The sequence below is a fragment of the Quercus robur genome, chromosome 11, assembly GCF_932294415.1.
Source record: "Quercus robur chromosome 11, dhQueRobu3.1, whole genome shotgun sequence".
NCBI lineage: Eukaryota > Viridiplantae > Streptophyta > Magnoliopsida > Fagales > Fagaceae > Quercus > Quercus robur.
The window spans coordinates 56,213,950-56,230,145 of NC_065544.1; the positions used below are offsets into that span (position 1 = coordinate 56,213,950).

Below are 16,196 nucleotides of genomic sequence, written 5' to 3' on the forward strand. Positions count from 1 at the left end.
CATATATAATCCAACTAAATTGAAAATTTATTGAGATGTTATTAGGTGTGGTATGATGTATTAAATTTTAAGTAAAATGTTGATATGACAATTTCTTTATTGGATGGTGTAAAACATGAGTTTTACATTCCGTCCTTACCAAATTCAGACTCTTTTTTTATTTCCTAAAATTTAGTTTTTTTTTTATTCATTTTTCATTTGAATAAAAGTAAAACACCCATAATTCAAAAAATAAAAAATAAGAGAACTCCTAAAATTCAGCCTTCTTTCTCTCACGTTCATCTTATTTTTCCTACCCAAAATTTTCTCTATATCACTACACTACTTTCAAACACACGTTCAAAAAATAAATTACAGTTACTGCTTATCTTTAAAGTTTATTCTTTTTATTTGTTTGAAAAATAAAAATATTTTCAAATTATAACTCTGTGTGTGTGTGTGTTTTATGCTAGTCATTTAATTTTATCTTTGACAATGACAATCTTTATAACTCGATGACATAACTTACTCTCTTTTGCTAGGAGAACTAGGATTTGAATGTTCCTTCTCTTGTTATTGTAACTTTCAAATTATTAAAAATAAATAAATTTTATCCTTGGTATTTTAGTAGAGAAGAAAATTATATTATTGCTTCATTTGGAATTGCCAAAAAAAAAAAAAAATGTGAGCATGACCTTTTAATAGTAACTAGCTTATAACCTTATGCATATGCATAAATATACTTAAAAGATACATATTAAGATGCACAGTATAATAATCTTACATATATAATTTAAATATTATTGATAGTCATTCTTATATATATATATATATATATATATATATTTTTAACTCTTTAAAAAGTCTTGTAAGAATGTGTCCATTTTTAAAATATTTTTATGTTCAATAATTCTAGACTCTTTTGGTTTTTATACACAATAACTCACTTGAATGAATATTTATGATATGGTCCCACATTTGATTCCAAAATTAAGAAATAAAACTCTCTCTAAAAATAAATAATTTAGGACACATGGCGCAAAATTGGACTTCAATTATAGAATCTAATTAGATTTTCTCTAAACTTTATCTATTACTATAAATATATATATTTATATATATAAAATTTTTGTGCCAAATGAATTGTTTTTAGTTATAAAAAAGGCTCATAAATATAAAATTATTCAAACTCTCTCTTCTTCTAATTTTATATATAGCGTGCATTTGGGAGTTGCGGTAGTCTGCGTTTGCGTTTTTTTTGGCTGGTCCTATGGCACTATTCATGGACCAACCAACACCAAAAACGCGTGAACAATGTGTTTTGGCTTTTAAAAAATATTTTGCTACAGTGTTTTTAGAAATAAGTTTTCAGTTTTCAATAAATAAGCAGTATCTAAATAGACATATAGTGTTAAATATATGATTATGTTTTTTATGAATTATTTATATTGGACTCGTCGTTTTTTACTCTAAATTAATTCATTTGACACAAAAATTAAAAAAACTTCGATTAGATGGTACACGTGCCATAAAATTAAACTCTAATTGAAATCAAATTTTTACACTGAACTAACTAACTTGGTTCAAAAATTTAAGAATTTTGATTAGATGAAACACGTGACACAAAATTATACTCTAATTAAATTTCAATTTAAAATTTAATTGGATTTTATCTTAGTTTTACTTATTAATATATATATATATATATATATATATATATAAATTTGAATTGTTTTTAGTTCTACGAAGAAAAAGGCTCATGAATATAAAATCATTCAAAAATTATGTTATTTATTTATTTATTTATGGTTTACTTGTATTGGGCTCCTCGTTTTTTTACACTAAATTAACTTATTTGGTACAAAAATTAAAAAAAAATTAGATTAGATGGGACATATGTCGCAAAGTTAAACTTTAATTGAAATCCTAAATTCAAAGATAAATTAATTGCATTAATGAAAAAATCCTACATCAAGATATTGTATTAATGAGAAGATCTGACATCAATATATAAGTAATAAAATGAGGAGATTTCTCCAGGCAACACTATGCATTCAACTTATCGTTTTACCCTTAAATCAAAATCATTAATTTTTTTTTGAGAAACAAGATTATCTAGATCTTTTTGAGTGTATGATTACTTCTTTAGACATATGTAATCCCTACTACCTCGCGTGCACACGCGAAGATATTAGCATGAGCAACTTTGTTGTAACTAGGTGTTCGAATCAAATTGATATTCACCTTAAATTATTATAAGTTAAATATAATTATCAGCAAAAAGAAATTATAAATTATAAATAATAAAAGTGAAAATAAGGAGTAGCTTTGAAGTTTGAACATATATTTTTTTTTGTTCATCAAAAAGAAATGGAAAACGAATATGCTTTAATTTAGTTGTATTTGTAAGGAGAAAAAAGAGGAGGAGGATGACAAAAAACAGAAGCGAAGGGAGTGAGAAAGAGAGAGGGAAAGGGAAGAGACAAAATTGGGGTAAGAGAATAATGAGACGATTACACTCAAACTCCTCAATCGACGTGGCGGTGGTAGGTGGGAGATGAGAGTTGAAGAGACTAATTGCAATTGCAAGGCTTTGACTCAAACACCCCCCAACCCCAATTTTCATTCTGTGTTAAACACGTGAGAAAAATAATGTAAACTCGTTTTTGAAGTAGGTGCTACTTCCTAGTTCCTACGCTACCATATCTCTCGTACGTGTGAGGTCTACACATGACATTGACAACACGAAACCAAGCAACTACAAAAACACCCAATCAATTCTATAAATAACTCATCCATTCTTGTTACCTGAACATACGCTCATCCATTCAGACTCAACTACTACTCTCATACTCTCATCACAAAACAAAACCAATCACTCCTCCCTCCCTTTGGATTCGCCGGCGGCGGTTTCCTTTTCTATTCTCCTCCATTTTGAGATGGACTCCCGCCGGCGATCGACCTCCAAAGCCACCACCGCCCACCCACCACCACCACCACACATGAAAATGAAAATGGGAGTGGGAGTGGGTCTACATCAACGTCATAATGACAAAGAGCTCAAGGCCTCAGACGCTTTGCCACTCCCACTTTACCTCACCAATGCTGTCTTCTTCACTCTGTTTTTCTCTGTGGTCTACTTCTTGCTCACTCGCTGGCGTGAGAAGATTCGTAACTCCACCCCTCTTCATGTCCTTAACTTGTCTGAGATAGTCGCCATCTTCGCCTTCATCGCTTCCTTCATCTACCTCCTTGGTTTCTTCGGAATCGATTTTGTCCAGTCGATTCTTCGACCTTCCACTGATCTCTGGCCTAACGAGGACGAAATCGACGATGCCCAGAACCCAGACGAAATCGTTCTTAAAGAAGACTCTCGTAAAGTCCCTTGTGGTGCTGGCCTCGATTGCTCACCTCCTCAGATCGTAAACAAGGAAATTGTCTCTCCTCCTTCCCTGGTACCTACGGTATTGAGCGAAGAGGATGAGGAGGTCATCAAATCAGTCGTGAAAGGATCGACACCTTCTTACACTCTCGAATCAAAACTCGGAGATTGTAAAAGAGCCGCGGCGATTCGACGCGAGGCGCTTCAGAGACTCACTGGCAAATCATTAACTGGGTTACCTCTCGAGGGGTTCGATTACGAATCTATACTTGGCCAGTGCTGCGAGATGCCAGTGGGTTATGTTCAGATCCCAGTTGGTATTGCTGGACCACTTTTGCTGGATGGGATAGAGTACTCTGTTCCCATGGCTACCACAGAGGGTACCTTGGTGGCAAGCACAAACCGTGGGTGCAAAGCTATTCACTTGTCAGGTGGGGCCGCTAGTGTTTTGTTGAAGGATGGTATGACCAGAGCTCCTGTGGTTAGGTTTGCTTCAGCTCAAAGGGCTGCTCATTTGAAGTTCTTCTTGGAGAACCCCAACAATTTCGAGAACTTGTCCATGATCTTCAACAAGTCCAGCAGATTTGCTAGGCTTCAGAATATTAAGTGTAATATTGCTGGCAAGAATCTCTACATGAGATTCACTTGCAGCACCGGTGATGCCATGGGCATGAATATGATCTCCAAAGGTGTCCAAAACGTCTTGGATTATCTCCAGGATGATTTCTCGGACATGGAAGTTATTGGCATCTCTGGTAAGTCCAAATTGGATTTGTAAAGTTTGCACCTTTAGTCGTATGATTGATTTATTTCAGCTAAACTTAGGTACAGTATAATTATGTGGTTGAATTCAATTGGGTCTGTATCATTATTGAATTAATTGTTTTCAACTTGGGTTTTGCAGGAAACTTCTGTTCGGACAAGAAAGCAGCTGCAGTGAACTGGATTGAGGGGAGAGGCAAGTCTGTGGTTTGTGAGTGTGTGATAAAGGGTGAGGTGGTGAAAAAGGTGCTCAAGACTAATGTGGCGGCCTTGGCGGAGCTCAACATGCTCAAGAACCTGACTGGTTCAGCTATGGCTGGAGCTCTTGGGGGCTTCAACGCACATGCTAGTAACATTCTTTCTGCCGTGTACATAGCCACCGGCCAAGACCCAGCACAGAACGTGGAAAGCTCTCACTGTATCACCATGATGGAAGCTGTCAATGAAGGACAGGATCTTCACGTCTCTGTCACTATGCCTTCTATTGAGGTAAATTTCATGTCACATCAACACCATTTCCATCACGAGGTCAAATTTTTAGGCTTGCATAAAGGAAAAGATGGTTTTTTCTGATTTTCCACCTGATTTCAAATCCGAAAGACAGAAACAGTTCTTTATTCACTATCATGGATTAGGATTTTTGGATTTCCAAATATTATAAGTATTTCATTCGTTTTGAGAGAGAAGTTGTTTCCATATGTATATATAGTAGCTTATGGAATCACTTTCAATCACATATCTTGCCCAATTTTTTTGGTATTTAGGTGTTAATAGTACTGAGAGTATGCTGGTCAATAATATTTGAGACCTCATATGGCTTTCTTCTTTGCAGGTTGGTACAGTTGGTGGAGGTACCCAGCTTGCTTCTCAGTCAGCATGCTTGAATCTGCTTGGGGTGAAAGGTGCAAACAGAGAATCAGCAGGATCAAACGCAAGGCTACTGGCCACCATTGTAGCTGGTTCTGTGCTGGCTGGGGAGCTCTCCCTTATGTCTGCTCTGGCAGCAGGGCAGCTTGTTAGGAGCCATATGAAATACAATAGGTCTAGCAAGGATGTTTCTAAAGTTTCCTCTTAAAGGGAACAGATGTAAGAATACCCCCAACCTTGAGGCTTAAAAGTTAAAAGGCCTCAGGAACATGGAAAATTAAGGTCGATACAAATCAACTGTCAATTAGTCATGGAGACTTGGAGGGACATGATTGGAAAATTGAACAGCATAAAATATATAGCAGACCCAAGCAGCAAAGAAATCTGTTTGTTTGTTTGTTTGTTTTTTTTTTTAATTCTGTTCCCACCCTTTTTTTTTTTGTTAATTTCAAGTTATGTAACAAAAGTACCTGCAAATTGTGTACTATGATGGAAAAGTTTAGTATCATTTCATTCCTTGAAGATTATACTCGGTTCTGTTTTACTTGAGTTTCTTGCACCATAAAATATTCATAAAGGAACAGAAAATTGTGTGATATGACGAAATTTTTTTGGTGTTACTATGTGTAAGGTTATGTGTTAGGTGGACTACATCACTTTCCACAATTCCATCAAGGGACTCTTATTTATTTAATATTCTATTAAGAGTCTCTCATCTATTCAAAATTGATGAGTCATTTATCTCAACAAAAAAATAAAAACAAAAATAAAAATTGCTAAGTCATTTTATGATAAAAAAAATTTAAACATAAATTAACTAACTTTTAACTTAGTAATTTTAAATATACGAAAGTTTTTTAGTAGAATAATAGATAAGTGACATGATTCACCATGATAGTCGTATAATTTCTCGTGTTACTTTGGCTGTTTATCAAGAAAGTTTATTCCTCGTGTTACTTTGGCTGTTTATCAAGAAAGTTTAAAGGGAGAAAATTGTGTCTCTGGCCAAATTTGAATTTCTTGTAATATTGGCCAACTGACAAAAAATATAGGAGTGATAGCTGAGGAAGAGAGGAAGGCTTTTATATGCTATTTTAATGTAGTCAAACTTGCAAGTCATAGAAAGCAAAATTGGCTGTTCACTCTCCAAGATTCCAGGTAAATGAATGTCGTTTTCTTTTACTAGTCTATTTCTTGTTCAACTCTCGCTCAAGTTCACCGTTGTGTCTATCATTCATCTGATCATGTGTGATTGTCCAAAACCCAACCCAGGTACTAAGAAAATCATTTCCCCAACCCTATTTGATTCATGCGAAACTATGAGTTTAACTGTTCAAAAGGCGCTTAATTTTCCAATAAACCGAGAGTTTCACTACCTAAAAGTATGCTTTTAACCGGGTGAGTTAAGCCGTTAGGCCGGATGGTACCCCCTCGTGCTTTAAGTGCATGGTGGAGTGCAGGACCTTCTCATAGGATATTTATGTTGTAATATCTTTAAGTAGTTAAAAAGAAAAAGATTTTCTTTAATCTTCTGTTCTCAAAACTGACTAAAATATTATTCATTTTAAAAGGAGTGAATTGGATTTTATCCAATCATTAATGATTTAAATTAAAAAAAATCTAATCCTTTTATTTCAAAAAATAGATGGATTAGATTTTAGTAACTTTAAAGTGGAACTATCCTTTGAAAACTATTATTTCCAAAGTGTCTGCAAGATTCCAGATTCTGCACTTGCCACTGATCCCTGCATGCGCTGCAGATTCAGGTCATGCGATGCTAATAACACCGCAATAACCCACAATACTTTCAAATTGGGTCTTGCGATTGATATATGATCGAAATAATGTCAACTGAGAGCTCATGTGAAAATAATGTTACTTCCATCACAATTTGTCACCTTAGTATATTGTGAAAAAATCGGTGTCTTTTTGGCACTACTCATAATGCAATATTTGTTATTATAACTTCATGATGATCTAATACGTTTACACTTGTTTTTAAGGTAGCCCAGTAAAGTTAGAAATTGCTTATACCAAATATAGCTAAAAAGCCAATCTCCAGCTCCTGAATTAGGTTAGGGTGGCAAAAACTAAAACTTTAATGCAACTTTTAGTGTCTATTTGAGACCCGTTTATTTTGTTGAAATTGAAAACTTTTTTTCTAAAAGTACTGTAGATAAAAGTAAAAATTAACTAAAATAGTACAGTGAAACCCATAAATAATATCAAAATGTACAATAGACTCATAAATAATAACAAAAATAAGTTGAATAGTAAAATAAATTGACTTTTTAAGTTGGAGCCTAATGGTCTGTTAGTTCACATGTGCAGGAAACCGGTTAAATGGGGCCTGAAAAAAGAGAGATTATATTGATTTGTAAAGTTTAGAGAAACATTCCAAATAGCAGCAATATAGTAATTTTACTGCTAATTTATGTAGACTTCGAAATTTGAAATTATACCCCTCAAAAAAAAAAAAAAGAAATTTGAAATTATATAGGAATTTCGTTTTCGTATGGATGGATCCTGAAAGCGTTGGTCTACCAGATTCAGGCATTACTTAAAAGAGTTGGTAAAATTACAAATCGAGAAAATGCAAGCGAGCGATGGCCAAATCAAAAGAAAGAAGAACAAGTATCAATATTCAATAAACAATAAACAATAAACAAATACATAAATTGTTTATCGTGTGGGGCAAAATGTCAGTCAAGGCTGCAGACTGAATCAAAAGAAAGTGGCATCCACCAATTGTGACCGTCCTTATAAATTTTACAACCACCTTTTTGACTATACTTCGTCTACTCCACTTTTTTATTTTATGACTTTCAGATAATGCCCCAGTTTCATAAACCTGATTTAATGACAGGAAGAAAAAAAAAATCATAATTTTGTGATATCTCGTCACGTGATGAGTTAAGTTATAACTTGTAAATAATTGAGTTAAAATGATGGTCCATCGCTCCAGCATTTACAACTCATCACAGAGTAAGTTGTGTGAAAAATTGTGGGATTTTTGATGTCTTTAGCACTGCTTGTCCTGTACATACGTTAGTGACAGCGTAACGACTAAAACGTTTTACACTGTCAACAAAGCTCTCACATCTACTAAAGTCAAAAGTGACATGATATAGTAGTAATAAAGTTGTTTTAAAGTATGAACATACATGCAATAGGAAACATCTCTGCATCCACATTCTAACGAGTAATGGAATCGCAATAGGCACAGAGAACACTGATCAGTTGCTATCTGTGTAAAGGTTCTTGTTAGTTAAAAATCCATTCTATATCTATATAATGAAATAGTCCAAACCCTCATTTTATGGCCTAGAATTTGCTTTCTGGTCAATCCCTACATGTGTGAAGCCAGTCAAATATTTACACCTATGCTCCCTTTTGACTTTGTTTTTCTTACACCTATGTTCCCATTGTCAATATAGATCCGGCAGAGTTTCCTGCCAAACTCGTAAGCTGTCATGTATCGCTTATATGAAGGTATGTGGATCCCACATGAACCTTACCTACTTAAGAGGTCATGAACCTTACCGACTTGTGAGTCAATATATTATGCTTGTGCTTCTGATTGGACTTACAAAAATATCATTTACCTTGATTAGGGCTCTCTGGTCTAGCTTGTTCTCATTTACGCATCTGAACTGAACTCAATGAAATATAGGATTAGGGGTTAATATCTTGGTCTTAGACTATGTCATTTTTTTAATTTTCCTTTTTGGCTTACCTCTCACTATTCTAATGCCTTGAGTACAAAAGGTGTGTTTGGATACCGTTTATTTGCTGAAAACTGAAAACTTATTGTTGAAAACACCGTAGCAAAATAATTTTTAATTGTATGAATAGTGCCGTGGAACTCAAAAATGCATTGATATGCGTGTTTTTGTGTTTTTGACTGAGTCGTAAACAGTACCGTAGGATCCAGCCAAAATCGCAAACACTGAAAACACTGGTATCCAAACTCACGCAAACTATCAAATTCTAAGAATGTCAGTAAAAATTATATATGTAGAATTCTTAAGCAAGTGTGAAGCTTTTAAACATCAGTTTTGTTTTCAGTGTGCTTGGAAAATAATTGCATAAAGTAGGTTGATTTATCTGTAATCCGTAATACCTAATAATGGCTAAAGACATAATGTATGTTTATTTATCTGTAAGCTCTTGTACCTAATCTGCTATATATATAGTACATAAATGGCCGAGATATAGACCAAGTAAAATTCTTACCGACAGTTTGTGAGATATTTTGATTCTTTTATTAGTTAGAAGTTAGTCTATACATATTAATAGGGAAATGCTAACGAGCGCCCTAAGGGCACTCGTTAATAATTCAGTTAAAGAAAGTTTTTATGGAAAAAGAAAAAAAATTAATTAATGTTTTGACAGCTTTTTTCTTTTTCCATAAAAGTGATGTCAAAACTTTCTTAAAATGGATTGTTAACGAGTGCCCTTAGGGCACTCGTTAGCATGACCCATATTAATATGTGTTGAGAACTATACATATTGGTCCCTTTATATGTAGGCTTAAGGTTACTACCGTGTACTACAAGGGTGTATTTATTTATTGGACTTTGTTAACAGGCCAGCACCTTTTAATGAACCAACTGTGGTTTATTTATGATCTATCACAAATCCCACTGCATAGGAAATTGGCAAAATTTTACTTTTCAGCTGTGATTTATCATAAAATGATTTGACTTTTTCCATTTAAATTGACACACATTTAATACATATTCAATTTTTTCCATATTCCTAAAAAAACATGAATAATTTATTTTAAATTTTATCACATTAACAGGTGTTGTACAGCACCCTTCTTTATTTATTTTTATTTTTTTTGATAGGTACAAGGGTATAATAGCCTATTTTTTTGGTATCATTAAAGAGAAGAACACCATTCACTTAGAAAAGTTGTTGAGATATTATGCCCCTAGGGATGAAGTGTTCCTTATTGCAAAGACACTTGTACCGACACCTTCAACAACCAGAGTTATTTATTGCGTGAAGTTAGTTATGGATTGGAGATTTGTGCACACTGAATAGATTCACTTAGAAGAGTGGTCCAACTAAATTAGAGCTGCGCTTGGATAACTCAATTGGGCTATATTTCTTGTACTTGTATCTTCAATATATTTTTCAAGTTGGTGGTGCCCTTCAAACCACCCATTGGGTTTTTTTACTGTCAGGATTTTCTCCATCGCAACCATATGATCTGTGTTTAAATTTACTTTCTACTACATTTAGAATTCGCAATATGGTTGTACCTGTCACTAAATTAATTGGACATTTGCATAATTAATGTAATTAATCAACTTGTGTAATTGGTTAATTTAACCAAATCCATTTAATCCAACACTAATAATTTCTGCACTTCATATATTTTAGTTTTAAATAGTTATAGTAAGGATTTTAGCTGGCCATTTGTCTATTTGCCCTTTCTCATTCTTATCTGGTTTAGTCTGTTCAGCTTCAACCTTACCTGGAATTAATATTAAAAAAAAGAAGAAAAAATTCTAGAGATTTAGAAGAAAGGAATTTGTTAAAACATTTCATTTCAATAGATTTACAAGAAGGATCGATATTATGAGGTTATATCTATATATGGCATTGGAAACACATAACTAATTACACATAGGTAAAAATAGGCAAGAGTACAATAATGCAAAATCTAGCCTAACTTCAAGGCAAATGGTAAAAAATTAAAAAATAAAAATAAAAAAGGGTTCAGCTTCAGCCAATGATACTAGTCATGCCTTGTTGTCTTGTTTTGGGGGATTTAAGAAGAGCCACATACATGTGCTTTGCAAGTCTTACCATAACTGTGTGTATTAGACAAGGTTTGCCTTTATTATCATTGACCCTGCACTGCAGGATTAGGATAATAAAATGATCAGCTAGCTCACGTACGTTGAAAAAGAAGAAGAAGAAATTACTCTTTAATTGTCTTCTCAAAAAAAGGTCATCGAGGGCGAGGCACCCATCTCTTTTTCTTATTCACATATAAATGAAAAGCAAGTTAATTAAGGGATCATTAAATTAATATTGAACACGATTGAGTTCAAGAACAGCCAACCAACAGGTATAACATGGCCTTGCCTGTTCCTGTTCATATGGTTGGTAGATTTTGGTAAATTATGGCGTTTTATATTGTTAAATGTACCATATTATATTGGGAATTTCAATCTATCAAGTTAATCCATAATATATATATTATATTGAGTTCACATTTTCTTGGACAGTATAAAATTTGCAGTCACTAGTTTTCATATAATAAAATTTGCTGTGCTGTCACTAGCTAGCTAGTTTCGTGGATATAGACAGAATATTGTTGAATCACATTAATTTTGTGTCAATTTTTCTCTCTTATTTATTTTATTTACTAACATTGCTTAGATCAGAAGTTTGCAGAAGTCATGCAAACTATAGTCTTTTAGTAGACCACGTCATTTGTCCACCATTCCACTAAAAAATTTTCATTTGTTTAAAATTGTTGAGTTAGTAATTAATTTTTGTTTTAAAATTTTTTTTAACTCAACAATTTTAAACAAGTGAAAGTCTTTTAATAAAATAATAAACCCCATTATTTACCTTATAATTTCTCCATTTTGCCGACTCTTATTAATTTGCTAATCAATAAGCCGATAGATAGATCGAGAAGCTTGTCATCATCAGCTCTATCTGTGGCCCAATTTATATTAAAGTTTCCAACAGTGAAAAGATTCTTTTAAGTTTCAGCTGTATCTGTGGCCCAATATATTAAAGTTGCCAACAGTAAAAAGATTCTTTGAAGTTATCATTATATATAGGAAGAAGAAAAAGAAAGAATGAATCGATTGCACCATTCCCATCCTTAATTAATACAACCTAGGAGGATTGACCCTTTCTATAATTAATGTGAGAATATTCCATCCAACACACAACCAAAAAACACACAACCAAATTATTTAATATCAAAATATATAGTCTGTGGCAACTCCTAGCCAGCTCAATCCAGATCCAAAAGAAAACACAATGCATTAGTTTTTTATAAATATTGATTAGATGGCAGTCACACATTTGTACAGCCAAGCAACTCTGGAAGAGCCTACTAATCTCCATCCACCACCTGTAGATTGTATATATTTTTCAAATTCATTGTAGTCTGTCTAAGATGGGAGAATAAACCTCTGTTTTTCCAATCCAAAAAAATAAATAAAGATAATAAAGGGGATCAAAATTGACTAAAAGATCAGCTCAATACGAGGGCTAGATTAAACCTATTTGTTAAATTGTTTTCCATAAAGTATGAAGTATGAAAGAGATATATATATATATATATATATGCCTCCACTTTACTACTAAATGAATTATTAATTTACCCAAAAAAAAAGAATTATTTTTTTTTTTAAAAAATTTACTAATCGAAGTTTTTATATGAATAGAAAATCCAAAGTGGTGCTATACTTTTTTGGTGGCTCAAGAAAGGTGGTGGTGCAAATTATAGGAATGTCTTTTTTTTCTTTTTCCTTTTTTTGAGTTGAATTATAGAATTGTTAATTCTCTTCTAAGAAAGCTATCCATATTGCACCGCATGTGACTCCCATCCCATCTTTAGAACTGGACCAACAAGAAGAGGGATTTCATCGGTGGACACATAAATCACCACTTCTTCTTCTTTTTTTTGGGGTAGAAACGGGAGGTCTTATTTTGTTTATATAGAGTTCATACAACAACATCAAAATCTGACCTTCAGGCACATAGTCTATTACTCTCAAGGCTAGTCAAATCCCTTACAAAATAGTGGTATATAAAATTGGGACAGGTACTATAAATAGACAAAAGATGTTGTTGGTGGGTTCCCTATTTCGCTAGTGCATCCGCGCATTCGTTTGCTTCATGATATATATGATGCGCCTACACCTCCCATTCCTGCTCCATAAGGCTCCTGCAATCACATATTAAAGACATCACATCAAGAGGGTAAGTAGCATATCTATTAGTTAACCATGATAACACTGTAATAGAGTCAATCTCAATCTGGATAAACTTAAAGCCCAATTCCCATGCTAGTTAAAGTCCGTACCTGACTGCTGCCAGTTCGGCCATATTATTGGTTGCTATGCCCAAATTTAACGAAAATCCTAATAGCCACAATCTAGAGCTATCATGCAATAGTCCCCCTGTGCCAACCAACCTTGGGTTGCAGATGGCACTGCCATCTATATTTAGTTTTATATAGGGGTTAGGTGGTACAGCCCATCAAATAAGTTATGGGATTCTAACTTGGATCGGTCTTTTGAAGCTGGCTAGGAAAAAAAATTATGTGGCTGCTTGCACCATTATGTACACTAGGCTATGCTAGGATCGAGATTGGTTTTTGAAAATCCGTTCATTTCTAGCTAGCCATAAGTTCCAACAAAGAAAATGAAAATATATGTTCCAAGGGAGTTGTTGGTGCATAATAGCCCCCATGGCAGTCGCGTTACTTTGAAGCCAGGCTTGTAAGGTCATGTGAAAGAAGGAAAGAGGCAAGAGCCTCGAGGGTTGACCCCAAACCTCCTTAGCCCATAAGCAGCCGTGTAGGATGTGAATGGTTGTTTCCTGGGTGTTGCATATGGGACAATGGTCATTTAGGTGTTGACAAGAGAAGGTTAAATATTGCCTTGTGGGAAGCCGGTTGCGCATAGCTTTCCAAAGGAATATTTGGATCTTTTTGGGGCATTGTAATTTTCGAATCCAGTTCCAAAACTGCTTGTTCGTAGGCACTTGTTGTTGGTGATATAGAAATTTTGACGCTAAGCTAACTGAGCAAGTACCGTTATTATGTGGCCATATAAAGGTATTTGAAAGCCTGGCAATATGTGCCACAGGGATACCTTTGATAAGTTTCTCTAGTTGTGGTGGGAGAGGAACATGGAGAGAATCAAAAGTCCAAGTATGATTAGTTCTCGATGAACTAACGCGACTATTTTCGTCATGTAGCATGAGCAGTCCTTCGATGCGACTAGGAGGGTGTCTCCAAGGATCTAGTGATCATCCCATATCCTGATAGTTTGCCCATCTCCTACTATCCATTTCATACCCTCTTGTAACCATTGAATTTCGTCAAAAAGTTCTTTCCAAATATGGGACCCTCTTGGGTTTCTTGTACTTGTAAACAGGGTTGTATGTTGGAAATATTTGGCATTTAAGACTTGTGCCCCGAGCAAATTAGGATTATGATACAGACGCTAGGCCTGGTTCATAAGGATTGCCCTATTCTTATGGCGGATTGATTGTATTCCCAACCCTCCCGCACCTTTTGGCAGGGTTACCGTGTCCCAGCTAATTGTATGACAGCATCGGTGCTGGTTGGTATCCCCCCATAAAAACTAGCAACTTAATTTGTCTAATTGTTGACTAATTTCTGAGGAAGCATCATTGCTTGCATGGCATATATGGGGATGGTCGCCACTGATGATTTTACTAAGGTGGCCCGACCAGGCATTGAAAGGAATGGGACCACTTTTCGAAAATAAGATTTGTGACAATTTATGGTTAGATTAGATTTGTTTAAATAAATAAAATTTAATATATGGTTTTAAAAATAAATCAACATGTCAAGAACCTTGTAATTCAACTAATATCTCTTAATATTTTTTTTTATAAAAATAGAAAACATTCAGGGTTTAAATTTCTAAATCATTGTAATTATTGAATTTGTTCAAATTTCCCTTTCCACTTAAGCCAAGTTATTAAATTGGAATATGAAATAGTGTGGACGTCACCGGTTGAAGTGGAGGTAAAAAAAAGAAATTTCTTTTGAAGTATATTATGAACAATTTGTGAAGGTGAAAAAAAAAAAAATATATATATATATATATATATATATATATATATGTATATATATATTGTGGGGTGGGGGGAGGAGCTTGAAGATAAGGAGCCCTTAACAAGATCAACCCGAGGAGTAATTAGGCCCAACTGTTTATCAAACTAGGCTCAGCCCAATCAAGACAATCTAGGTACTTGATGGATTAGAAAAACCAAGGGTTGTAGCCCGCCCAAGGAGGCCAAGGAGCAGTTGCCCATCGGGAGACAAGAAGTAGGCTACAAGAGCTATGATATTGAAAGCCGAGGAGGACCATGGTGACACACGGATAAAAGAGGGGGGAAACTTCCAGATTAAGCATCCATCACCTCCGCATTAAATGCCCTTTAACAACTCATTCTGTCGCATTAATGACAGAATGACTCCTGAACAATGCCCTTACAGCCTGTAACCTACTCTACCACCACCAGCAAGGCAATGATGGGACATGTATCCAAAGAAAGATTAGTAGCCCTCTAAGTGGAAGGCTGGAATGCAATTCAAATGGCTATAAAAGGAAAGAAGATCCCAATTAAGAAGGGGATCGAAAAAGTTAAGAGAGAGATAGAGAGAGAAAGAGAAAGAGACAAGAGTCATACAAAAGTTGTATTTTTCTTTAAGTGCAAGTGTTCCTCGACCAACCTGAGGAGAGAATTAAATAACAATCTTCTTCCTTTTGTTGTTCAATTTCTACTAAGTGTTATCTCTGTACCACCTCCCACTTCTTTAATCATTAAGTTGCGATTTTTGGGAATCAAAGAGTTGGCCTGCATTCCCATCTCTATAAATTAATTGTATTGGATTCCTCTCTTAGCCCATTCTTAGTGGGTTGGGCCCGGGACTTAACCCCCTACATATATATATATATATATATATATATATATATATCATATACTATGTGGGACCAGAGAATTTGTGACCCCGACCCACTTTATATTAGGGCCCAAGGCCCGAGCCGAAGAGAAGCATTGCCAAGAACATACAATGAAAGTCCAAATAGCCTTGAGACATAGCCGAGGATGATTATGTCCTTGGCATCCCTAAAGCACTCCTAAAAGAAAGGGCAAGAACGGTATAAGAACAGTTTAGGGAAAAGCCGAACACATCCACGTTGATGGAGAAAGGACCCCTGGACAATTTGGCGACAAAGGACAAAGGAAAGGCTGCTATTACTGCAATTAAATACTCTACGCCAGACAGAGCAATGTTTTTCAGCTTTTACAACCACCCCCAACCACTTTGGGTATGGGCTGATGGGACAAGTATCAGCCTTGGAAAGCTGAACCTACACATGGACGTTGGAGGAAGAGTAAAGGCTAATATAAAAAGAAAAGTAAGCAATCCATAAGAGGGGCTGGGAAAAAAGGC

General features: G+C 34.8%; 1 protein-coding gene across 1 annotated transcript; it reads left to right on the forward strand.

Moving 5' to 3' along the window:
- Window positions 1–2,776: 2,776 nt before the first annotated feature.
- On the forward strand, window positions 2,777–5,517 carry LOC126707437 (3-hydroxy-3-methylglutaryl-coenzyme A reductase 1-like). Its single transcript, XM_050407066.1, has 3 exons — window positions 2,777–4,116; window positions 4,266–4,612; window positions 4,956–5,517. The coding sequence occupies exons 1-3, from the start codon at window positions 2,919–2,921 to the stop codon at window positions 5,196–5,198; spliced, it is 1,788 nt and encodes a 595-aa protein (XP_050263023.1). The 5' UTR covers window positions 2,777–2,918; the 3' UTR covers window positions 5,199–5,517.
- The last annotated feature ends 10,679 nt before the right edge of the window (window positions 5,518–16,196 follow it).